This window comes from Dipodomys merriami, unplaced genomic scaffold (genome assembly GCF_024711535.1).
Source record: "Dipodomys merriami isolate MVZ:Mamm:240054 unplaced genomic scaffold, mDipMer1.0.p SCAF_644, whole genome shotgun sequence".
Lineage (NCBI taxonomy): Eukaryota > Metazoa > Chordata > Mammalia > Rodentia > Heteromyidae > Dipodomys > Dipodomys merriami.
This window is the reverse complement of record NW_027206229.1, coordinates 162,079-187,572: the sequence shown is the minus strand read 5'-3', so window position 1 is coordinate 187,572 and position 25,494 is coordinate 162,079. Positions and strand designations below refer to the sequence as shown.

General features: G+C 56.1%; 1 protein-coding gene across 6 annotated transcripts; it reads right to left on the bottom strand.

The window, feature by feature from the left end:
- Positions 1–1,027: 1,027 nt before the first annotated feature.
- LOC138815494 (ephrin-A3) lies at positions 1,028–24,255 on the bottom strand. 6 transcript variants are annotated; one of them, XM_070004931.1, is made up of 5 exons: positions 24,081–24,255; positions 3,112–3,425; positions 2,616–2,681; positions 2,352–2,429; positions 1,028–2,142 (listed from the first exon to the last, which is right to left on the bottom strand). In XM_070004931.1, the coding sequence occupies exons 1-5, from the start codon at positions 24,191–24,193 to the stop codon at positions 2,012–2,014; spliced, it is 702 nt and encodes a 233-aa protein (XP_069861032.1). In that variant the 5' UTR covers positions 24,194–24,255; the 3' UTR covers positions 1,028–2,011. The 6 variants fall into 6 exon arrangements, with proteins under 6 accessions (XP_069861032.1, XP_069861031.1, XP_069861027.1 ...); XM_070004930.1 differs by lacking the exon at positions 24,081–24,255 and adding an exon at positions 15,811–15,830; XM_070004926.1 differs by lacking the exon at positions 24,081–24,255 and adding an exon at positions 9,357–9,585.
- Positions 24,256–25,494: the final 1,239 nt, after the last annotated feature.

The following is a 25,494-nucleotide window of genomic DNA, read 5'->3' as shown; positions in this document are numbered from 1 at the left end:
ATTTCAGTCCCTACCCTCACCTCCATTATGCAGTGGCCTCCTGACCTTACCCCACCAGGGCTGCTGAGAACCCTTTGACTGCTCTGTCCATTCTCCATTCTCTGTGTCCCCTCTGCTCTCCCAAGCTCATCAGTGAGCATGTTTATTTTTGGTTTGGTTTGGTTTGGAAATAGAACCTCACCACGTAGCCCCAACTGGCCTTGAACTCATGGTCGAACTGCCTCTGCCTCCCAAGTGCTGGGATTATCGACATGCACCACCACACCCAGCTAGCACAATGTTTTTAAATGAATAAAATTACAAAAGGTTATAAAGGAAACCAGTTATATTGAAACACAGTTATCAAAACATTTACATTTTTTGGTATAGTAATATATATGCTTCTTTATTAATACATTAAAAACAAGGAAGATCTAACAACTATCATTTCAAAGTAGTGATGCACATAAATGATATTTTGAGATATCTTCAACAACTATAATGCAGTCTGAAAACATCTGTGATTTCTGTTGGTTACAGTCACAGGTACCATTAATACTATTGTGGCTTGTCGCCCAAGTACAGAAGAGAATGTTAAATTTGTTACAGGTGAGTGAAAATAAAGATGTCATTGTTTTCCTATCTAGGTTCACAAATCCCCTGGAATCCATAGACCCCAGCCAAGAACCTCTGATTACAGCATGGAGTGAGAAAAAAGGGAGAACCCCATTGTCGATTGAGCCTTCACTCCCCACAGCATTTCATCCTCACCCCAACCCTGACACATAGAGATGACAGCTCAGGTTTCCGATGGAATACCTGAGCCCAGAGCCGTTCAGGGACTCACCTAAAGTCATCCAGGCCCAGCTCAAAGGCTCTGCGCTCTCTCCACACAGAGCTGCCTCTCCCAAAGGAGACAAGCCATATAACAAGGTGCTCAGTGGACTCTTTGGCCTAGAATCCCCAGCCTACCTGGGGCCCTGAGCCTTGTGGGATTTGGCCGGTGAATCAGAAGGGTGATGGCCCCCTTGAAATCACACGCACTCAGTTATTTTTATCTCCAGTTTATTTTTTTAGACTAAGAGCAGAGTATGAAAGTCACAGCCAAAGCACTTGAAAAAGGCCCAGGATGGGTGGGGACCACATAGGGTGGGCAGGGCAAGGTCCTGGGAGTTGGTTCCCGGCTCAGGGCTGGAAGGGAGGGGGCGTTGTTGTCTCTCACGGTCTCCAAAAGTGTCTGTGCGTTGCATAGGTCCTGTCTTCACAGAAGACAAAAGAGGGGCCGGGGGTCCCCAGGGGGGGCCTAGCCTGGTAGGGAAAGGGTCTGAAGCTGGAAGGGGATGTTCAGAAAGGTCAGGGTTAAGGAGGGAGAAGGACTCTGTCTGTACATTATATATAGAGATATAGGGTCTGTACATGCCTGCCTGGCACCCACCCCTTGCCACCCCTGTCCACTGCCTGCCTCCCCAGGGGTGTCTATTTGTAAACTTGGATTCAATCCAAACCACAATCCTGTGAGGGGAGTGGGGGGAGGAGGACGTGCTTATTGCTGTAAACAGGGGAAGGAGGCGGCAGCTAGTGTAACCCCCTCTCCCATCTAGTCCCCTCCCCATGTTCTGTCCCTGGAGGAGAGTAATGGGGGCACTTCCCAGGTTGCCATTTGCTCTCTCTGGGGCATATTTGTCTCTCTGATGGGACAAAGGGGGAGGGCACCAAGGGCCAGGGAAAAGTACCAGGGGGTCAGAGGGTCCTGAGCCACTGCCCTATATGGCCCCCAAGTTTGGTACCAAATATTACCAAAGCCACAAGGCCATCCAGGACCTGTGGTGGCACCTGTGCCTAGTCCACTACAGTGCCCTACCTGGAGGGAGGGGGCAGAGGGGCAGGCACAGATGTTCGGTGCAGACCCCACTTCCAGCCAGGGGAGGAGGAATATAGGCCCCCACAGCTAGGCGTCCCTTGAAAAGGTCAAAGGCTCCCTGCTCCTTCTCAGCCCCGCCCCGTCTCTCCCTGCCACGGGAGGGGGGCAGAGCTAGGAGGCCAAGAGTGTCATGAGGAAGAAGGCGATGCCCACAGCCAGGGGCAGGTGTTCTCTCTTGGGGCTGGTCCCGCTGATGCTCTTCTCAAGCTTGGGCACCTGGGGGTTCTCTCCCTCAAAGTCTTCTGTGGACACATGAACAGACAGGCTGGTGAGGGCTGGGCCGCGCGCCGGGGGCGGGGGCACGCGGCAGCAGCACTGGAGCCGGGGACGTGACCACCCATGGGGGCAGGAAGGATGGGTGTCCCAGGGGTAGGCATGCGGGGATGAGCGGGCACCAGGAAGGGGGCTGCGGTTTCAGCAGTGGCCACCAGAGGGCGCTGCGCAGACTCACCCAGCACGTTGATCTTCACATTGGGGCCCATGGTGAACTGGGGGAGAGTGGGGACCGGCTTCTCCCCGGAGTGCGATGCTGCGGGGTGGGGTACGGGTGGGGAGAGAGGAGGGGAGAGTCAGGGCCAGGATCCCCCCCGCTTGCTACTGTTGGGGAGTAAGTCCCCCTTGCCTGTGCCCTCAGCCCCCACCCCCAGGAAGCTAGGGGAGCCCCAAAGCAGGGAAGGCAAGGATGGGGGTGTGGCCAGGAGTCGATGATACCTACTAGAGGCGCAGCAGACGAACACCTTCATCCTCAGACACTTCCAGTGCAGGTTGTGGGTGGGCGTGGCTGGGGAGGAGACTGGGCCTGAGTCACTTTCGCCCCAATTTGTGCCCGGTGTCCTGATCCAAGACTTTCCTTCTCACCCCCTCCAAACTGCCCTCGGTCCATCTCCCTCCGCAGCTCCCCCACTGGGCCTCTGCGACACTGGTCCTTGGGGCTCCTGTCAGCCCTAGCGCTAAGAACTCGCACCCCACTCCACTGCCCCAACTTGGCACTGTCACCAGACCACCCCTCTCAGCCTCGCGGCCACTTAGGGGCTGCTGGCCCAGACCTCACGCTGCATCCTGGAGTTTCACGCTCAACTCTGAGCTTCGCGATGGCCTCTCAGGCCGACCCCAGACCCTCGGGGCCTCCTCCCCGGCTGTCACTCATTCTAACTTCCGGGGCCTTCGCCCTCCCTTCCTCTCTCCTCCCCGCCCCCGGGACCGCCACTCACAGATGTAGTAGTACTCGTGGCCGGCGTGGAACTCGTAGCCCAGCGAGAAGGCGCTGTAGCGCTGGAACTTCTCCGAGAACTTGATGGGGCTGTGAGGGGCGTGCGGCCGGTTGCACTCCCAGCGCTTGAAGCCTTGGCTGGCGTTGCAGGTGCGGTAGCCGCTGCGGCTCACCATGTACAGCACGTACTGCTCCGCCCCGCCGCCCGGCCCGGGCCCCGCCCCGGGGCCCACCCCTGAGCTGTTGTAGTGAGGGCAGTAAATATCCAGATAGTCGTTGACGTTCACCTGCACGGTGTAGCCCTCTCGCCGCAGGCTGTGGGAGGGAAAAGGAAGCGGGTCAGAGAGAAGAAACCCCAACGCCAACCCGCTTTGCACGTCACCGCTCCGCAGACCGTCCCTGGGGTCCCCGGAGTCTTCCGACTTTCCCTCTTGAGTTTCCTCCCTTCTCCACTCGGGTCTCTGTCCCCGGGGCCCTAGTGCCGCCAGCCCCCTCGCTATCCTTCCGTGCCCTCTCCTTCTTGGCCTGTCCTTCTCCTGGCGGCCACCAGAGGGGAGCAAAGGCGCAGGGAAGCCCGGCTGCCTCCAAAGGAAAAGAGGCGAGCAAAGAGGGGCGGAGGGAAAAGGGGGAAGCCTACGCTGTGGTTGCCACAGATACGGCGCAGGCCCCAGCGACTCCTAGACCCGGGCCCGGATTTCCTCCATCCATTCCCCAGAATTCATCAGCCCGGAGGACGGAAGGCAAGGATGGAAGGGAAGGGTGAAAGTAGAGGGATTCCTTCAATGGGACATACACCCTCTGATCACTTCTTCCAGCATGCTTCCCTAGCGGCTGCCAGCCCCCCCCCCCCAACACACACACCAAGGCCAGTCCAACAGAACCTGCCCTCACATCCGCACGCATGGCGGCTTCATGCATATACATGCACAAGTTCTATGGCACAGGAACAAAAATGTCCACCGCCCACTCATAGGCGGCACTTAGAAAAGCTAGGTTGCATGTGTGCTGAGTCTCATACCAGTATTGGTTGACCCCAGCCAACCAAGCAAGGGTCTCTCTGCTTTCCCTGTATGACTGTATCCCTGACCTGTGGATTTTGAGTGTTCCTTGCTTCCACTCTAAGGCCATGGACAATTAAGCCCTCAATAACTTGACACGACAGGGAACGGTGGGACTCAGCCTCACAGTGGCATCATGCCAACCAGCCAGAACTTCCATCTCATTATGCACCTCCCTCTTCTACCTGGGTGCCAAGGTCTCCCACCCCCAATGATCATGCTAGGTTGAGTAGTGGCACAGTGCCTAGACAAGGTGACTGTGCCTCTCACTTTCCAGTTCAGAGTCTGGGACTCGGAAGCAGATGCTGTCACTATAATCCTCACCCGCCTTTCTAGTCACCATCAAAGTATTAGTCTGAAGCCTTCAGTGGTGGTACCCAGTGGTGTGGGGATGGGAGAGAGAAATGTGGAGGTGGGCAGGGGTTTTCCCTAATCTCTTCAGGGTAGGTCCACACATATTGCCACTGTCAGAGGAGTGCGAGGGACACAGGAAGGCATGGGGTATCTGCCATAATGTCAAACCACTGGGGTCCTTAAGTCCCTGGGAACTCCCTGAGGGGAGAGGCTGGATCTCCATGTCACCAGGAACCACCCAGTTCTACAAACAGTAATTAGACTCATTAGGGACATGAGCTCCAAGGCTTCTGCATGAGGCAGGTCCTTGACCCTACTTTCTTGGCTTTGCCTGTGCTGCCCCCTTCTCAAGCCTGGTAGTGAGTCAGATAGAGGAGAGCTGGTGTGTCGGCACCCCAGGAAGAATGGGCATAGCCTTCTTGAGTCATCATAAATGCCAGCAGTCCCACTTGATTCCCATGGGAGTGATGGGTCACTCTGGCCCCTCCCTGGCCCTGGTACTCAGGTGGGCAGGAGTCTCAGCCTGGGGCACTGAGAGCAGGAAAACGGGTTAGACTAGGCCTAGCTCCCAGGCACCACCCCAGGCTCCTCTGTCCATCCCAACCCCACAGTCTCTTGTTCCTTCCCTCAGGCTTTGGGGAGGGGGCCATCGTTATAGGGTGCCAGGTCTTAAGCAGCCATTTAGCCACACAGGGGCCTCTGTCCTTGAGCCTCGCCCATGTTTCCAGTCTCATTCTGAACAGTCCCTCCCTGCCCTACGGCCCAGTTCCTACTACCACACACCCCATTCCAGCAGGGAGCAACCAACTCTATAGAGATATTTCTGCAGGTACCTCAGTTTCCTCAACAGGGTGGGACCAGCCTTATAAAAAGATTGATGGATGGCCACAAGGGAAAAGAAGCCATCTCTCACCTATTTCTGAGTGGGTGGCAAGAAAGGCCCCTGAAATGTGCTCTTCTTATAAAGCTTGGTAGTGAGAGAAAGACCTGCTGGCTGGGTCCTGTTGGTATCTGGTGAAGGGGGACAGAGGGCTGGGTGCCAAGAATCCCAAGCCACAACTCCTAGGAGACCCGACCTGTCTGCTCAGCTTGGGCGCTTTAATTGAATCTGTCATCCTCCCTTACCTAACAGTGAAGAGGGAGGTGCTGCTAGGCCTCAGAAGAGCTCCGCTGCTAGCCCCGCCTCCAGGGCCCCACCCCCGGGGGGGGCTGGGATCTGAGGGCTGGATTGTACCCGGCTCCTTCAGACAATTTTCTATTCTTCCCCCACTTCATCCTCTTCTTGCCTCCCACTTCTCTCGAAGAAAAAGCGAGTGTCGACATAGCTCTTCTAAAAGGGATGTCCCCTCACCACGTCATTTCGGTCCTTTCCCCGCTCACACGCCCCGGGGCACATCCCGACCCCTTTTCTTCACTCCTTCAGTGCCTGGCCTCCCTGGCTGTCCGCAGAGGGGGTAGGGTGGGTGGCAGGGGAGCTGGGAAGGAGCAAACGTCTCCCCCCGGGGCAATTACGGGCAGGTAAACAGGGTGTCTAACAAGACCAAGGGAGTAGGGAAAGGGTCTCTCCAGGGGCCTTGAACTTGTTAAACCCCCTCCCCTGGCCTCAGACGCCAGGGAGCAAGTAGAGGGAGAGGAGGAGGGATGGAGACACCGGGTTCTTTCCTTCAGCGCGCGCCCCCGACGCTGCGCGCCGCCCTCTCCGGCAGGCGAGGCAGGACCACGTGTGCGCGGCGTGGGGTCCGCGCGCCGGGGCCTGGGGAGACTGGGGGCGGAGGCGGCAGTGATCGCGCGGCGGCGCGTACGCGCCGACACCCCCGCGGCCCTCGGGCGTCCTAGGCCTCGGCGCCCTGGGGGTCTGGGTCCTGCCATCGGGTTTCTGGGCCAGGGGCTCCCCTAGACCGTGTCGGTGGAGGAGGATCTGAGCGCCCAACATCCCCGCCCCTCGTGCCTGCGACAGCGGCGGCGGCGGCGGCGGCGGCGGCGGCGAAGGTTTATTGATCTGCAGCGGCGGAGAGAGCGAGAGACCAGCCGAAAGCCAGACACAGAGAGGGAGTGACAGAGGCACACTTGGAGAAGAGAGGCTAACGGAGCCCGGATTCACTGCGAGGGAAAGGGAAGGAGACTGAGAGAGAGAGAGAAGGGAGGCCAGAAACCGAGAGGGAGGGCCGAGGAACAAGAACGCAGGGGAGACCGGGAACCGGGGGAAGAGCTGGAGGCTCATCTGGAGAGGCCCACGACCGCGGAGAGGGAGACCAGAGACGAAAAGCAGAGGCTCAGGGACGCTGTGAGGGTGCAGCACCGACACTCGGCGGCCGGGAGAGAGGAGATCCTCAGGGACGTAGTAGAGGCTCAGTAAATATTTGCTGAATGAACGTATGAATCAAAGAGATCAGCAACAAAGATTTCAGAGATAGAGACAGGGAGCGAGACTGCTCGGGAAAGGGGTTTCGAGGACCAACCTTTGCTCAGTTCCGCAAAGAAACGAGGCGCCGGCGGGGAGGGGGCGCACACCTGGCCCTGGGCCGCCTCCAAATTCAATCCCGGGCTCCGAGGAACCTCTCCAGCTCACTCCCGCAGGCTTCCCTCCAAAACAGCCCTTCCCCCCACCCCATACCTGGTTTCTAGGCCAGGTTGGGAACAGGTCTCTTCCCGGGGACTAAAAGGAGGGGCCTCGGTGACCGCCTCCGGACCGCTGCCCCCCCCCCCCCCCAGGCCTGTCAAGGCCGCAGCACGCATCCCACCAGCACCCGCCCACGTGACCCCAGGAGGCGGGGTCGTGAGACCCTCCCCCACGTGACCCCAAGGGGCCGAGACCCTCCGCACGTGACGGGTGGTAGCAGCCCCGAGCTGGGCTCACGTGACCGGGGGGAGGGGGCGCGGGAGCCTGTGGCTCGGCCCGGCCCCGCCCCCAGCTCCCCGGCCCTCTCCACTCCCGGCTCCGGAGCACGTCGCTCTCACGATTTATGGGGCCGCGGCTGCCGCAGTGAGGGAGCCGGGGAGCCCGGGCGCAGCGGCAACAAAGGCCAGGGAAGCGAGGCGGGGGCGGCGGCAGCCTCCCGGCCCGGCGGGCGCCCCCTGCTACCTGCGCTGGTCCAGGCCGGCACGGGAATGGAGAGGGCAGAAAGGAGGCCCCGGAACCGGGCGCCCCCACCCCCTTCCGGAGCGTTCACCTGCGCCCAGGTGTATGCGGGGGCGGGGAACCCGATCGACACCCCCTCAAGGCTATGCCCGCACCCCCTCCCCTCCGTCTCTACCTTCCACTAAAGGAACACCCGGCTGCCCCGAGGGTGGCGGGGAGCCCGGGGCCCCTCACCTGCGAGGTCTCAACTCCCCGCCAGACTCCCGCGGGGCGGGGGTCGGAGGGGTTCGTCTGGGGGAGGGACCGGGGAGTCAGCCCTCAGAGCCCCCCCGGAGATCTCCGCGTCCCGCTCCGGGGGGGGAGGGGCCGCATCCCCACCCCCGAGGTTTCCATGGGAAGCCAGAGGGGGGGGGCGTCGTTGGCTCATCCCCACCCCCAGTCTGACACTCCGGGCGCGAGGAAGAAGAGGGGGAGGCGCAGAGCCCCAAACAACAAAGAGCGGAGCGGCGAGCGGCAGCCCCTCCCCGGAAGGTTGGGGGTCGCGGCCGCCCGGCCCTCCCGGTCCCCTCCCCTGGGGTCTCACCATTTGCTCCTTAGTAGGCCTCGGGGTGGGAAGCCAGAGGCGGTGCTGCCGCCACCGCCCGGGCAGGTGTGACAGTGACCCCCACGTCCCCAAGGATCCCCTCCCCTTACCAACACACCGACACACACTGAGGCAGCCGGGGTGACACACACGGCGGCTCCGCGGGGAGGAGAACACAAGGGCAGCGAGGACTGAGCAGAAGGAAGCCCCAGTCCCGCAGCCGGCCCCCGGCCGCCCAACCACACACCCCGGGAAACCACAGGGCCGCCCCGACACCCGCCCAGACCGCGGCGGCGCCGACAGCCACCCCAGCGCAGACGAGGCCGGCCACGCGGACACCCGGCCGCAGCCCCCTCCCCGACCCGCCGCCCGCTCCCACCCCGAGACGATCGCCGACGCAGACACACAAATCACACACTCAGACACACTCGCACCCTGACAGCCGCGCACGCCCGCTCACACTTGGTGCCATTCGCCGTCCCCAGCCCCGGCGTGTGTGCGCGTGTGACACGCCGACATCTCCGCCAGCCTCCTTCCCTGTCACCGGCTCCCCCACGTTCCCGTTCTCACCCAAGCAGCACTCGCGGGTCCTCCCAACTCGGCGACCCAGCCCCTGCTCACCGCCGGCGGCTCCGTCCACACAACCAGGGCAACCCCCCTCCTCCCCTCGGGTCAGGGGAGGCGCTGGGTCGGACTTCCTGCCGCGGCTCCGGACCCTGCTCTCTAAAGCCAGAGTCCTCGGCAGAGCCCTTTGAAACCCTCATGGCTGAAAAACGGGTCATCCCGGGGCCCCCAGATGCGGCGGCCTATCCCTAGCACACCGGTGCTCCCAGACCCCGACCCAGCAGCCAGCGGGAGTGAAGACGGAGGGAGCTGTGGGACAGGGGCAAGCTATTCCAGCGGCGAGTGCAGAGACAAGCCAAGATGAGGATCGGGGGGCCCCCGGCAGCCTCCCCCGCACGGCTCACCGCTGCTTACTCTACCTCCCTCAGACACCCCCCGCCCCGAGTTTCACGGAGTGCACCCCCTTCTCCCTCGTCTCCCAGCCCCCAGCCTCCGGTCTGCAGGACTCCCACTCCGGGTTCCCCCAGGACTTCTCCGGCCCACCAGCTCTCCCTCTCACGGACACGGGACGCACGGGCTCCCCGGACTCCCCGGGGCCCCCGACTCACTGCTGGTTGGAGCTGTTCCAGTACACCGCATGCCGGTTTCCCAGAGCCCCCCCGGGCCCTTGGGCTAGCAGCGGCAGCAGCGGCACGGGCACGAGCAGCAGCAACAGCAGCAGCGGAGCCGCCGCCATCCCCGAGGCCGCCGCCGCCGCCGCCCCCCGACTGAGCCCCGCGCTCCCGGCTCTCAGCTTCCCAGCTCCCTGCTGCCGCCGCCGCCAGCCCCCAGCCTTAGGCCACGCCCACGGCCCTTTACCTCCGCCCTCCTGTGCGCGCGCCCGAGGCCCCGCCCCTGGCGCGCTCCCACCAGTCCCCGCCCCACTTGCACCGGGCGCGCGCGGCGCGTGGGCGCCGGGGACGGTGCTGCCCCTTCAGGAGCAACCTGCGTGCCTCTCCTCTCTTAGGTTGTTTCCTACAACTGGTCCTGTGTCTATGGCTACCCACAGTTTCTAGAAGGATGTGGGAGCCCCAAATGGGGAGCTTTATCTGGTGGGCCCGCTCATTCCTGGGGATGGAGTGAAGGGAGGAGTGTTGAAAAGGGGAAGGTCCACCTCTGAATGAAGAGGACCAGACCACTTTCATGTCTGAACAATCGAACCTTCTGCTTCCTCCATGCCCTTCTCATGTTCCTGAAGAGTTAAGTGGGCACAGAAGGGTGGTGGAGAAGCTCTTAGATGACACCAAAAGACCTGACAGCTAGCTAGACTTGAATCCCTAGCTGAGCAGCACGAAGCTAGTTTTCTCTTGGAGCTGGAGTAGAAGCAGCTCAGCCTCCAAGAATGTCAGTACTGGCTGCAGAAAGACCTTTGGCAGGCCAGGGCCCAAGGCGCAGGAGGAGGCCTGGGGATGGAGCCAGCCCAAGCCAAGCGGGTTTTCCTGGCACAACTACAAAGGGCCCCTCAACTTGCTCTCAGGCAGGGCCCCTCCTGGTGCCCCCAGTCGTGTCCGCAGGCATTCCCACTCCTCTTCCCATAAACGCTGACCCAAGGGCAGAGCAGAACACCTGTAATCTAGGTCTCAACAAAGTCCTTGTCCTCATAGGGACATCCAAGCAGAGACATCACACACACACACACACATACAATAAAGGGCACACAAACCAGACACAATATAGAAAGATGGGCATGCCACACACACACACACACACACACACACACACACACACACACACACACACACAGAGGTAAATGTAATACCAGAAGACTAGAGATCTGTAGAAACATAGCCCATGAACAGACACATAGACATAGCATATATCTAGTCACCAACATGCGTAACAATTTTTCAAATGCAAACCCATGTGTATCCTCTTACACACCCATACTTCTTTTCCTAGAAAGTAGGAATTCAGAAGGCTCCAGAATCCAGACCTAGTGGACCTCCACCCTTTATCTCCTTTCTTTTGGAGAAGCTCAGACTGAGATTGACCAGGTAGAACCAGTCCTGACTAGATTCTCAGGTCTCACAACAGCCACCTCTGCCCAGAGAGGCAGGTGTAATGCTATTTTGCTACTGTGCTTCAGGAAGGAGGACAGCTGCCCAGGATCCCTCCATCTGCTCATCCCTGGTAGGACAGGCCTCTGACTACAAGCCTGTGTCGGGTGCTGGGAGGCACACTGCCATCCACAATAGGCCTCTGTGCCTAGCTACTGCCAGGCAAGAACGGGGTTTCATCCTCTGTGGGCTACTCTCCACCCCAGGAGATCTCTTCTTCTCAGGAGCCAGAAAGTAAATTAGGTCCCTAAGGATGGGAGTGGGGGACTTTGCAAACAGCTCTCCCTGCCCCCAGACTCCTCATCCTCAGGGAGATTTGTTTCACCCAAATGATGCTCACCTGTCTACTCCAGGGGCCACAAATCCCTGTCTTCTGTCCTATTGGACCCGTACCCACTGCTCCACAAAGGTAGCCTTCTCTCTGTAGGACCCACAGTTAGCAGAAAGACTTTCAATATACATAGTGAGTAGGAGCTTGCCAGTTTGGTCCAGGCCTTTAGATTTCATTTTTGAATCCTTTATTTATGTCTATAGAAATGAGGTCCTGGGGCTGGTGGCTCAGCAGTAGAATGCTTGCCTAGCATGCATGAAGCCTTGGGTTCAATTCCTCAGTACCACATAAACAGAAGAGGCCAGAAGTGGCACTGTGGCTCAAGTAGTAGAGCACCAGCCTTGAGAACAGAGAGGCTCAAGGACAGTGCCCAAGCCAGGTGCTGGTGGCTCACGCCTGTAATCCTAGCTACCCAGGAGGCTGAGACCTGAGGATCGAGGCTCAAAGCCAGCCCAGGCAGGAAAGTCCCTGAGACTCTTATCTCCAATAAACCACTAGAAAACCGGAAGTGGCGCTGTGGCCCAAGCAGTAGAGTACTCCCCTTGAGCTGAAGAGTGCAGGGACAGCAGCCAAGCCCAGAGTTCAAGCCCCACAACCGACAAAAAAAAAAAAAGGGACAGTGCCCAGACCCTAGTTCCAGCTCCAGGACTGGCAAAAAAGAAAGGAAGAGGGAGGAAGGGAGGGAGGGAGGGAGGGAGGGAGGGAGGAAGAAAGGAAGGAAGGAAGGAAAAGAAAAGAAAGAAACGAAATCTTCCTTAAAGTTTTGGGCCTTTTACTGTAGGGCCCAGATGTTTCTTTTTAGAATCTAGCACCCCACATCTAGTACTCTAATAATGACTGAGCTTCAATCTAGAGCTCTTTCTGTGTAGTGTTTAAACAGCTCTCTCTATGGGCCTAAGTCTGGTTTTTAATTTGAAATACTCTCTGTGGGGCCTAGATCCATGTCCATGGAATCTGGTGCTCTGGAATCTAGGCCTCTGTCCATGAGGCTGCTGGCTGATTCAGGCCTTTGTGTAGATTTAAAAAGGCACCCTTCTATGCAGACTCTGTCCCTAGGGTGCATCTCTTGGCAAGCAGTGCCTTTGTCCAAAAACAAAGGTGCTGCTTGCTTCGGTGGGAGGTGAGTCTGTTTTCCCATTCTAGTCAGGGAGCTTGAGCTGATGTCAGCCTCCTCTTGCCCTTCTGTGACTCCTTTGTGTCACAAACTGCACAATTGTATGTGGCAGCTTCCTTCAACCATAAACCTAGGCCTGTCAGCCAATACTCATGAGATCTGGGATTCCCTAGGGACTAGGTCTCTCTGTCCATGGACCTGGGACCTGGTCTGAAGATGCAGGTTTTTCTCCATGGGCATTTGGATCACAGAAGAACCAAGGTAGGCCTCTATCAATGGGGTCTAGGCTTTTGTTTGAACATAAGGACATCATTCCTGACTATGACCCAGAGTAGGATGTATGTTTGGCATCGTAATCTGGTGCATGTACCTGCGTAACACATTCGCCCATATTTACTGAATATGAATTCAGTAATGGTAAGTTTCATCAAACAATTCTTACTACAAAGACCTAAATTTTTGGAAACAATTATAAAGCTGGTTGGGCATTGGTGGCTCATGCCTGTAATCATAGCTACTCTGGAGGCTAAGATCTGAGGATCACAGTTCAAAACCAGTCTAGGTAGGAAAGTCTATGACATTCATTATTCCAATTAACCAGCAAAAAGCCGGAAGTGAGCACCAGCCTGGAGCAAAAAAGCTCAGGGATAGTGCCCAGGCCTGCATTCAAGCCCCCGTACTGGCACAAAATAAATAGATAAATAGCTTGCTTGAGAGTCATAATACTGCCTTCCTGATTTCCCCTGCCCCAGTGGGTCATAGCCTATTCTGTGCTATGGTGCACACCCAGCCTGGTGTGCAAGGTTTTGCTCTGATTACTGTCTGTGGGGTGAGGGATTCTGTAGAGGCTGAGATTGGCTCCTGGCTAGTCTTCCTTCTGGGCCTCATGCCCCCTTTCTCTTCACCTTCAGGTTCTCGTTTCAATCCCAACTGACCCCAGGGCTTGCCAGAACATGGCTGGCTGCTATGATCTCTCTAGGAGCATTGAGCTCAGGTCCCCTGAGAGTCCTTTGACACAGGTGCCTCACTCCCCCCACTCCCCAGGGCCCAAGGAAACAGGGAGCTGAACAGGTCTGGGGCAGAGCGAGCTCTCAGGCTGTGTGGCCCAAGGCAGCTCCTGGGACAGCGGGTGGCAACCACAGAGCTGTGCTCTGCGTTTAATAAATCATGGAGGCTAGGGCCTGGAGGAGGGGGAGGCTGGGAGGGAAGGGGGGGGGAGCTTGGATAAATAATTCATTAAACAAATAAACAAGGAGCCTGTGAGAAGGAAGATCAGGCACGCGTGTGAGCAGGAGAGGCAGCCGCCAGCTCCTGGCATGAAATATTCACAGGTTCTGCACCTTCCATGGGTCCAGGCAGTCTGTGTCTGCCGTCCTGTGCATGGACACCTACCACCTACCAGAGAGTGATGCATGTATCTTCTGATTTCCATCTGTGTGTGTGTGTGTGTGTGTGTGTGTGTGTGTGTGTGTGTGTGTGTGCGTGTGTGTGTGTGTGTGTGTGTGTGTGGTGTACTAACCTGCCTGAGTTGACACACATATGACTGAAAATGGGGAGCAAGGTGCCCCTGAGTTTGGTCTCGAGACACAGGAAATGAGGATACAGGACTTAGTGGGTGGGGTCAGCAAGTGATAACTTCCGGATTTTAGACATGTCTTGCTCCCTCTACTGAATCCTTCTGTTGATCTCTTGACTTCAAGAGATCTGAGCAGGGTAGCATCGCTGGGGTGTTACACTGGAGGAACATGTACCTCTGAGAGTACTCAGAGAAAAATGAGGACAGAGGCAGCATGAGGTCACAGCCTGGTTCCACTCACTGGTCAAGCTTGTCACTTCTCCAGGACTCCTTTCTTATCTGTACAATGGGGCTAATAATACCCCTACCTGCTTAAGGAGTTGGTTGTTAAGAGGATCACAATCCATTACATCTGAGAATCTAAGCAGTGTTTAGGGTTTGACTAATAGAGACTCAGCATCATCATGGTGAAGAGGTTATGTGTTAGTTCCCCCCGCCCACACAGCTCCAGACTCCCTTTTATATTTATTCCCTCACATTTCTTCTTTTTTGTGCCAGTCCTGGGGCTTGAACTCAGTACTTGGACACTGTCCCTCCTCTCTCAAGGATAGTGTTCTATCATTTGAGCCACAGCTCCACTTCTGGTTTTTGGCTGGTTAAATGGAGATGAGACTCTCATTGTCTTTCCTACCTGGGCTGGCTTTGAACCATGATCCTTGCCTCCTTATTGGCTAGGATTACAAGTGTGAGCCTTTATATATATATATATATTTAACTGGTCCTGGGGCTTGAACTCAGAGCCTGGACATTGTCCCTGAGACTCTTTGTGCTCAAGGGTAAGTACTTTACCACTTGAGCCACAATGCCACTTCTGGTTTTTCTGGGTAGTTTATTGGAGATAAGAGTCTCATGGACTTTTCTGCCTGGATTGGCTTCAAACCATAATCCTCAGATCTCAGCCTCTTGAGTAGTTAGGATTATAGGTATGAACCACCAGTGTCCAGCCCCTTTCAATTCTAAGTTTCCCTAAATCATCACAGGGAGAGAGGTGTCCTGGGACTTGGACAGTAGAGGAGGTGTAGGAAAAGATTAGACTGAGAGAAAGAGGAATTTCAGTCAAAAAGAAAAAAAAAAAGAAGCTGGATGCACTGATATCTGAGCCAGCCTAGGTAGACAAATTTGAGAAACTTTTATCTCCAATAAAACCAGTAAAAAAAAAAAAAACCAAAACTGCAAGTGGAGATATGGCTCAAATGATAGAATGCCACCTGTGTGTGCAACCAAGGGGCCCTGAGTTCAAGCCCCAGTACCAGCAAAACAAAGAAATCTCCCTTTCCATGTGGAAGAAGAAGCTCTTAACTTCCCTTCAGACCCCAAAGCTTCATAATCCTCTAAACACGGTCTAGACTGACTTTCCCCAAGGTTTTTGCTGCAAGGAGACAGAGGGAACAGGGGTAGTGGTTTCTGAGAAACATCACAATGTACCATCCACTCCATTTTCATTCCCAGAGCTCTGTCCTCCACCCTAGCAGTCAAGGGCAACAATGATTATGCCTGGGCAAAGCCCAGAAACGTGGCACCCCAGAGTGGGTGGTGAGAATCTAGGTTGGAGAGAGCCCTCAAAGGGCCAGGGTGAAGTATCTGGCAACCTCCCAGTAGGCTCCAGCATTTCCCAGCCCTCTTGTGTCCCCTGGAAGGTCTGGGTTCTGAGAGAGAGGAGAGAAAAGAGGGGGGGGAGGGAGAGGAAGGGAGGGAGGGAGGGAGGGAGGGAGGGAGGGAGAGAGAGAGAGAGAGAGAGAGAGAGAGAGAGAGAGAGAGAGAATGCCAACAGACAGGTCTGAGCGGGCCTGCTCCTCAGCACAGACAGAAGAACCCGCTGGGGGAGGGGGCCCAGGATCTTGGTGAGGAGTTGTGTCTGTAACCCCTATGTCTCTTCTAGGAAGTCAGATGCAGAGGGATATATGGCCTGGTCACACCCTACCACAGCCAGGGCCCAGCCCTTTACCTTTCTTGACTAGCCTGCTGCCACTTGGGGAAGCAGGGGTCTGGGCTCCAGGTGTGAAGACAGTGCTCACCCTTCCCATAGAGCCAATATCAGTTCTCTACTTCTCTCCCTTGGGCTGGGCAGGTTCAGGCCAATCTGCACAAGAGCTTCACAGCAAACATTGATCTGTAATAAAACCACAATATGTATTCAGGAGAAGGCATTCCAGGCACAGAGAGAGACAGACAACATGCATACATTCACTTATATGCAAGGAGATAGGAAACATACACCTATGAGAAGGAAGACAGCAACAGTCCTGAAAACATATCTAAACATGGACCTACACTGTGTTAGATACAGTTTGCTGTATACATCCTCTCTGTGTCGTAATCTTTGTCCTTCAAAAATCAAAGCCTTCTCTGAAGGCCTATTTTCCCTGTCTTCCCATCATACTTTATATGTAGCTCTAGATTAGCATTTACATTTGCCATTATAATTATTCATTGGTCAGTCTGTGTCTTGAAGAGGCAAGTATGAATCCCCAGCATCCAGCATGCAGTCTGGTATTAAGTTAATAGAGGTGCTTAATAGATAATTCTGAATCCATGAACAAAAAATAAATGCATTCGGATAGTGCCATTCATTCCTAGAATCCAGAGATAATAACCATGAATGGTGCTCGTGCCTCTGGCCCTCCCTTCTTGCTTCCTGGTGCCCTGAGCTCAGTGCCTCTCAGCTTCCTCAAAGGCTCTTCTTCTCCCTCTCCCTCAAGTGTGGGACTGTAAATTTGAGCTCTACCTGACAGCTAGTAGGCAGGGTAAGGGTTAATGACATCTCATTAGTGTTTAATTGGAGGAAGGAAGCTGCCTGGCACCAGACAGGTGGGCAGGCCTGCCCCTTGCTGGAACCAGGCATCTCTAGTTCCAGTACCCCTGCCAGGCATGTGGGTGATTTGGCCCTGGAGACCTTGAGGGTCCAGCCTCAGCACCTCCCCCACCACTTGCTTTGCCAATTTGGTCTTCAAGCAGTGCAGACCAGCACTCCCCATCTGTCAACCAGCATCCAGCGGGAGAGACCACTCCTTGCCCTTTCTCCTTCAGCAAGGCTTTGCCTTCTCCCACCTCAGACATTGGAGAGCGGGAGGTGGTGTGGGGCATGGAGTTAGACAACTGAGAAATAGATTAGAGAGCCACTAAGGGAATAGATTGCAGATACAGACAAGCGACAGGGATGGGGAGGTGGAGATGTCTGCCCAATTTGACCTTAAATGAAGAGAATGCAAATGAGATGCAGACGATATGCAGATGAACACAAGGATCTGAGAATTGACATTCCTGGTGGCAGTAGCTCTGCACTCAAGACCCTGGTGCTGTTGCCAGTAGTCACCCCTCCCTCCCCCCCCGCACCTAAGTGGTGATGACCATTACTTTGAGGGAGAGAAAGGACCTCAAGAAAGAAAAAAGTTTAGTTGGGTTAGGGCTGCAGAACCCAGGACATTAACAACTTAAGCTGCCACAGCAGCTCCAGCAGCCGGGACCCCACTCTAGGTTAACGCGCGCTCGGACGCACCGTCGGTTGCTATGGGGACGTCCTTTTCATTTCCAGGTCTGAACCAATGGGCACTACCGCAGATGACCTCATGCCCCAGACCTTGGGATTCTATTGGCTATTAAGAAGCCAAAGTGCATGCTTTTCAGTTGCGTCACTGTTGGGGATCCCCCGACGACCCCAGCTAGAATGGCTAACTGAATGGAGGGCGCACCCGAGCTCACAATGCGCTGCATGAATGAATAAGAGAAGGAAGGAAGAAAACAATTAAAGAGGAAAGAAAGGGAGAGGAAAGACCACAGAAAAGGATATTTTTTTTAAACTTCGAGCTTTCGTCTCAAGGGGAGAAAAGCATGATTTGTAACCCGGTGAAGTCTGGAACGCCATCAGGTCCAGAAGACTCTCAGGGCAGGGAGATAGGGCGAGGTAGAGATGAGTGGAATTTTCGCATCTGTTCAGGAGAGACTGGGGCAGGCCCAGCAAATCGAGGGCCCCACCCGCAGCTGTCGCTGACTTTAGGAGAGATTGGTGACGCCCCAAAACTTGCAGGCCTGCCTAGCTTTTTGGAGCCGCGCCCCAGAACACGCCTCAAGGACTTTTGGTGGGTAGGGCCGGGTGCCCAAAAGGCCGCTCAACACCTTCAGCCTGTCTTGGCCCTGAGATTGGACTTGGCATTAGCTCTCCTGGAGGAGTGCTCCAGCCACGAAGGGTTCAGGCTGTGAGGACAAGGAATGTAAGAAGGGACCACCGGGCCTGAGTGCCTGTGGCTGGGGAGGGCTGAATGCCATCCCCGCCCCCCCCCCCCCCCGTGTGGGTCCTTAGGCCGCCTCGGTATCAGCCGTCAAACATGCACGGAGCGGGGTGGCTGGCTGGCGAGGGCGTGGGTCCGGGACGAGTGCGCGCCCGTGAGTCTGGGTGCGGTGGAAGCCAACTGGGCCCCGCGTCTCTTTCGCACATGCGTTCTTATCAGTGGCGGATCCGCGCGCCAGCGCAACTCGGGAGCGCGCGCGCCCGGCTTGGTTCGCAAAGAGGGGGTGTCTAGGGCCGCTGACAGCCGGGTGAGACCTCTATAATTCTGAATCCAAGGCAGGGGCTGCTAACCAGAGGCAGGGGCCCCACCTACGATTTCTCCTGGGGATGGAAGTAGCAGTACAGATGGTTTCCATGGCAACATATAGACATTCTCCTTGGATAAGGGTAGAGAGCATTCGAACTCAGCACCACAAGATCCAGCTCCTCCTTCAGCTCAGATTCCACTCTTTTTAGCGCCCCAACCCTCACTCGGGTTAAAAGATTGAGGTTTGGAGCGAGGGTCCTAATTCATAAATATCAGGCACAAGCACCGACAGACATGGCATTTTCTGAAAGTGTCCTCGAACAGGAGAAAGGATGGACTCCAGGCTGCTCTGCCGCGGGGTTGCCCTCCGTGGAATGAAATGAACGGTAACGGAAGTCGGGAGCTGATGGTGATGGAGAGCCCCGCCCCCTTCCAGAGAAGGACCCCAGTCTGACCTAGGTGTGCAAGGCGGGGGATGGGGGGGGGGAAGGGGCTGGCGATCTCCAGCATTTCCGTGTTGCTGGTCTCTGGACCCCCAGCGAACCCCCCCCCCCCCCCGCCATGTTCACACGCTGCCTCTTGCTGCCGCAGCCGGTCGAGCTAATCAGCACAACATCCACCTATCGATCGCTGGCTCAGTGCCAGGCGGGCCGGCACCTTGCCAGAGGAGGCTGCGGGGCAACGGGGCGGGTAGAGCACAGCTGCAGGGGAAGAGGCACCCCCCTCCTCCGACTCCACCCGGGACACAATTCAGAAAGAGGGACCTGATCTGGCATGTGTGTGTGGGGGGGGTGATCCCAGCCTTAACTGCCAGAGGTGGGCTGAGAGCAAAGGGGGCCCTCCCTCCTCAGCCCCACCCCCTCCTCCATATAAAAGCGGAGAACAAAGAGGCCGCTGGGGAAGGAGGCTTTGATCTGACCCCACCTTCCCAGTTCTAGGCCAGACACCGCCCAGAGTGCCCTTGGGGAGGGGGAGGGCAGGCAGCGCTCCGGGACCCGGGCATTCTGAAGTCCACGTGCAATCTGCCTACTACCCCTCACTTTTGCCCCAGCACCCTGCTAGGTGCTGCCTGGACTGGTGCAGTTCCCCAGGCAGGTGGGCTGTCATCAGCATCTGCCCCTTCTTCAGCACATGAAACCTGCTAGGGAGGTGAGTGAGGGTGCCAAGCTCCACAGCTGTTGTTGGCACCCACTCCGTGCTACCCAGAGGGGTGCCCACTGAGGCCTGGCATAGATGGCCTGGGCACAGCTGGCATGCCGGTCAGGCCAAGGCAAGCTTGGAGCCCAGGCCTCAGGGAGTCCTGGTGCTGGGGAAGGAGCCAAGAGGGCAATAGGTTAGAAAGGGCAACACAAAGAGGGGTGTTTTATTGAAGGTTTGGTCCCGATATTTATAAAAAATACAAACCAGCATGAAATTCATCATCATGGCAAGTCTGTCTTCACAGAAGACAAGAGAAATGACCCCTGGGGAGGGCAAAGTGTTGCCCCTGGGAAGAGGATCACAGGGCACAGATGGCAGGACTTCTTCACCTTCGCCCTGGACCAGCAATCCACCTGTCCCTAGGTCTTCAGCCTTGGCTTCAAAGGCTCAAGGAGTTGATCCCGCCAAATCTCAGTCTTCCATGGAGAGGGGATAAGACCATGAAAGCAGGTGCCCAAAGCCACTTTATGTCCTGCCTGTGCTCCTGGGTGCCAGGGCCTTCCTGCAGCTCCTTGGTGGCTCCTCTTCAGCTTGTGGTGAGGGATCAGGCACCTGTGAGGGTCACCTCAGACCCCCCTCCTTTCCCTCATCAATGCTCCATCTTGTCTGTCTGGTATGGTATTCCCAGTGCAGGTGTGGCAAGGACCCCTCCCAACAGAGGGTCCCAAGAGCATCCTGGCTCCTTGGGGTGTCAGGGAGGATCTGCTTGGCTCAAAGAACTTTCAGGAGACGCAGAATTGGAAGCAGCAAGAGCAGCAAGAGACACAGGGGGCTGGGAGTGTGCCCACCTCGCCACCCAGATGTGCCACTTTCTCCAGGGCTCCCAACAGGATGGGCTGACTCGGACTCTGTAAGGGGGAAGGGGTGGTAGTGATGGATCTGCACATTTCTTCACCAGCCTCCTTCTTGCCCTTCCCATTTGCCATCTCATTGTCCAGGGTCTCCAAACCAGACATTCCACCTTCCCATGATCTACTCATCCTTTCTAATCTCCAACTTCTAAGTCTCCTCTGCTAGACACAACCAGTGTCTAGCTAAAGGTTTTAATGGACCTTATCCTGGAGACCACATTCTCTTAGTCCTGCTTAAAAAGAGGACAGTAAGCCAGATGCTGGTGGCTCACACCTGTAATCCTAGCTATTCAGGAGGCTGAGATCTGAAGATCATGGTTTGAGGCCAGCCTCGGCAGAAAAGGCCATGAGACTCTTCTCTCCAACACAAAACTCAGAAAAAGCAAGAAGTAGCACTGTGGCTCAAGTGGTAGCGTGCTAAAGAGGCTCAGGCACAGAGCCTAAGCCCTGAGTTCAAGCCCCAAGAGTGGCCGAAAAAAAAAAAAGAGGGGGGTGTAATAGAAATGCTTACAAGACTAAACTGGGGGAGGAGAACCTAATGCTCCACCTGGATCCCTGAGATCTTAGGGTGATGGTCCTAGATCCTCCCCACTCCCTCCTTCCTTTCTAGGACCCCCAGACTGTTAGGAGGGCTGCTCCCCCAGTTCCCATCACCCCACTTACTGCTCTCCTTGCAGCAGACGGACACCTGGAGCCTCAAGCACTGGCCAGGACTCTCGGGAGTTGGTACCGCTAGTGGGAAATTGGGAGGAAGAAGTCATGACAGCATTGCATCTTTGTATTCCTCAGTTTCCAATCCTCCCACCTTCTCTCCCCAGTTCCTGAAAAGCTCTTCCTTACTTGGGACCACCCCAGTGGGTACCAGCCATGTCCATGGCCCTGGCAGGTCCTTTGCTCCGGCCACCACCCTCCCTCGCCCCCCAGCTCTCTCCCGTTGCTCAGCCCCTCCTTCCTCCGAGACTGGTGGAGAGACAGGAAGCCCCACTCTTTGTCCCACCTTCTCCAAGAGGCCTGCTGCGTGCCCCCATCACTCACAGATGTAGTAGTAAGTCTCTCCAGGCAAGAACTCGAAGCCCAGGGAGAAGGGTGTGAAGCGCTGAATCTTCTCAGAGAACCGCACTGGGCCCATGGGGGCAAAGGGCATAGAGCACTTCCAGCGCAGGAAGACATTTGCCCCCTCTGCCTGGCAGGCCTGGTAGCCTGACCAGTCCACTATGTATAAAGTAAAGGTCTCAGGGCCCTCGGGGGGCCCTGGGCTTTCATAGTGTGGGCAGAAGATGTCTAAGTAATCGTTGAGGCCCAGCTCCACCACGGCGTCTCCTCGAAGCAGTCTGTGGGCACAGGGATTGAAGGGAGGCATATAAAACAGTACAGGATGGGGGATACAGTTACCCAGCCATCCCTGCTGGCCTCTCCCACACCCCTGGAGATAAAGCAGCTCAGAAAGGCCCGAGTTCCCCAGACTGACACATCTTGAGAGACAGCCCAACAGGTTTGCTTATATGTTTAAGAAGGCAAGTCAGCTTAGCCTTACCTTTCAGAAATGCTACCTACCTCCCAAGCTCCACCACCCCATACCTGGGCTTGACAAGTGCTAGGTGGAATCTGGGGCCCAGGGGCAGGGGAGCAGCCAGAGCCCATGAGCAGCTACAGACGGAGAAGATGGAACTGTCAAGATCTTAGTACCAAACACAGTGATGGGCAGACTGTCCTTTAGACTTTAGCCCAATAGTGCATGAGAATGAGAGAGAAGGTACTGGAGATGAGTGCTGAGTGGCGTGTTTTTAATTTTGGCAGTCATGGGGTTTGAACTCAAGTCCTTGTACTTGCTAAAGCCCAAAAGGCTATTTTTTGTTTTCATTATATTTCCAATAAGGTCTCATGTTTATACCTGGGCCAGCTTGGATTACAATCCACTTATTTATGCTTCCCATGCAACTGCGACAATAGGTATATACCACCACACCCAGGTTTTATTGGTTGAGATGGGGGTCTCTTGAATTTATTGCCCAGACTGGCGATAAACTGTGATCCTGACTACCTGAATAACAAAGACTATAAGGTATGAGCCATTGTGTCTAAACAGGGCCTAAATAGGGCCTAACTATGTAGTCTAGTCTGACCTAGAACTCATCCTCCTGCCTCAGCATCCTTAGAGCTAGGATTACAGGCTTGTGTGGTGGGGAGCCCCTCTCCACATCTTGCTGTCTTTAGCTGTTTCAGCGGTCCCTTCCTCATCTCTTGGGAGCAGCCTAAGGAGCCAGTAAAGGTGGGAAGCTCTGGGACAGACAGTACCCACCACAGCATCAAATACTACATGAATCACTCCGCTGCTCCCCCACCCACCAGACACAGTAAAGCTCCATTTATGAAAGGCCTCCAAGAGTCCCTCAATGGGTGGTCCAAGGACCACCTGCATAAGGAGCTCTGATTAGGAGGGAAGATTCCTGGGCTCAGCAGACACCCACCAGAACACCGCTGAGCAAGGACGGGGCCTCTGTACATTTTGTACCATGAAATACTCAGTGCCTGGAAAAGTGCCCTGCACAAGGCAGAGCTCAATAAATATTTGTGGAGTGCATGAATGAACCAGGAACGTCAGGGCTGGGGGCTAGAAACCTAAATTTTCCACGGGTCCCTAGAGTGACTCAGAGGCACTGTTCTGGAACTGAGATAGAAGAATTCAGGAGGACAACAATGGCTCTTATCACTCCCTTCTCCCATTGTCTTTGGGCCAGCCTTCCTGGGGGGTCTGTGGACTCTCCACAGGGCAGGGTCCTGATCTCATCTTGCTAATCCTCAGCAACCTAGCCCAAGGCCCCAGCACACAGTCCTGGCTTATCAAATATTAGTGAATAAATGAACAGAGTCACAGATTGTCTGAAGTAGAAAATGAGAAAAGAAAACAGATGGGAAAGGCAGAGAGGCAGGGAGAGGAGGGGAGGAGGATGGAAAGAGAAAAAAAAAAAAATACCGAGGTTCAAAGACAGGCAGCTCAAGAGAAAGAAAGGAATTGTCGTTTCTGTTGAAGGCTGCACCTCTTTTCACACATGACCTCAGTTAGCCTGTCTGACTTCCCAGGGTACAGGTATTATTAGCCCATTTTGCAGATGACATAACTGAGGTTAGGAAGGTCAGACGACTTGCCCAAAGGTGATTCAACCAGAAGGGCAGGGCCAAACTTGGACAGAAATAGTAGGGCCGATAGAGGTTGAGATGGAATCAGAGATACCAAATAAGATCCAGAGACTGAAGGCTGCCGGGAGCAAACCGCATTCTTTCCGAGGGCCAAGCCCCCTCCCAGGTTCTGTGGGTCCGGAGGCTCGGGATCCCCAGAAGAGAAACGAGGGGGCGGGGCCCGAAGCGCGCGCCAAGGCCCCCCCAGCTCCGGGCTCCCAGACTCCAACGACCAGCCTCAGGACTGGGGTCCTCCGCCCGTCCCCCCAACACGTGCGGGCGAGGGGAGACCCAAGGCGCGCCTCGCCCCTCCCCCTCCCCCGCCGGCTCAAACAAAGGAGCCCCGGCGCGCGCGGCTGGGTTCCGGCGGCGCCGCGTAGAGCGAGCGGCGGAGGCGCGCGCAGCCCGGGAGCGCGCAGGCCCGGCGGGGCGCTCGCCCGGTTCGGCCCGTCTACCTGGGATTACTGGAGTTCCAGTAGACGGGGTGGCGGAGGCCGGAGCCTCCCCGCAGTGGGGAACCGAGGAGCGCGGCCCAGAGGACAGTCCGCAGCAGGGGCAGCAGCCGCATCGCCCCCGGGGTCCGGTCTGGTCTGGCCCGGCGGGTCCCGGCCCGCTTCACAGTCGGGGCGAGAAAGGTACAAAGTGAAGAAGGGGGGGGGGGGGGGGTGTTGCGGAAAGGGGGTGGGGTCCGAGACTCTCCGGCCACGCCCCTGGATAACTTTCCACCAATGAGAACACGTCTGCTCTTCTCCACCCAGAATCAACTTTTGTTAACCCGTTGTGGCGCGCTAGGTTGGCCACATCTACCGAGGCCGCTTCTGGGAAGTGGGGGCGGGGGGAACACGTATTCCACGGAGTGTTGGGTTTGGTTTTAGATTTTTGGTGGTACTAGGGGTTGAACTCAAGGCTTCACGCTTGCTAGGCAGGTACTCTCACACGATCCACGTCCTCAGTCCTTTTTTATTTTGGGGATAGGGTTTCACGTAGGGAAGGACCCCCTTCTCCCTATTTTATGTGCTCCCTGAATCTGGTGTGGCTGGCTTGGGCTACCACGCCCAGCTATTGATTGAGATGGGGGAGGGGGTCTAGTTAACATTTTGTCTTGGCTAGCCTCCAACTGCTATCCTCCCAATCTCCGCCTCCTGAGAATCTGGAAATACAGCCATGTAATTGTCTTTGGTGTCTGCATTAGCACAAGATAGAAAACTTTATTGGAAGCGTGGGAGGCAGGAGCCAGAGGTGGCACACACATGAATTCCTAGCATTCAGGTGGCTCAGGCAGAAAGATCACAAGTTGGAGTCCAGGTTGAGCTGGGAGACCCTGTCTCAACATACAAACAACTGATTAAAAAAAAAAAAAAGTTTGGCAAGCTGGGTACGGTGGCATGTGCTGGTAGTCCCAACTGGTAGGGAGGCTGAGGGGAAGGGCAGCTCCAGCTCCGGTTCTGGGCCCTCCTGAGCAATATAGCCAGACTCTCAAAAAAAGTTTGAGCGATTTTAAATAAAGGCACACGTTAGTCCAGGTTGGGGAAAATGAGGTACGGGCTAGGATCCACAGAACTTGTCCACAGGCCTTCAGATATTGTTCCTTTGCATAGATAGGGATGGTACCAGGGGAAGAAAAAAAGGGGCCCGGGAGAGATCCTTGTCCTGTAGGTGCTAAATGCCTACTTTGGAGCTGGAGCCTGTGTCTTTCTACCCACACCTTCATTCTGGACCAGGGCCCATGCAGCCCCAATCTCCACATGGAAGTGATGAGGAGATGGCGGTCTGTACAAAGCACCTTTGTTCTGGAGCCCTCAGGTGGGGGCGGGGGAGGGGGAGTGGAGGCAGGTGTGCAGCCTTGGGATCCTGGGAGCCTCCACCCTG

Coding starts and splice junctions, on each gene's coding strand:
- LOC138815494 (XM_070004926.1), bottom strand. CDS start 9,484: ATGGCGGCGGCTCCGCTGCTGCTGTTGCTGCTGCTCGTGCCCGTGCCG. Junction 3,426..9,356: donor TGGAACAGCTCCAACCAGCA/GTGAGTCGGGGG, acceptor TCCCTCCCACAG/CCTGCGGCGAGAGGGCTACA. Junction 2,143..2,351: donor TGTGAAGATCAACGTGCTGG/GTGAGTCTGCGC, acceptor ATGTGTCCACAG/AAGACTTTGAGGGAGAGAAC.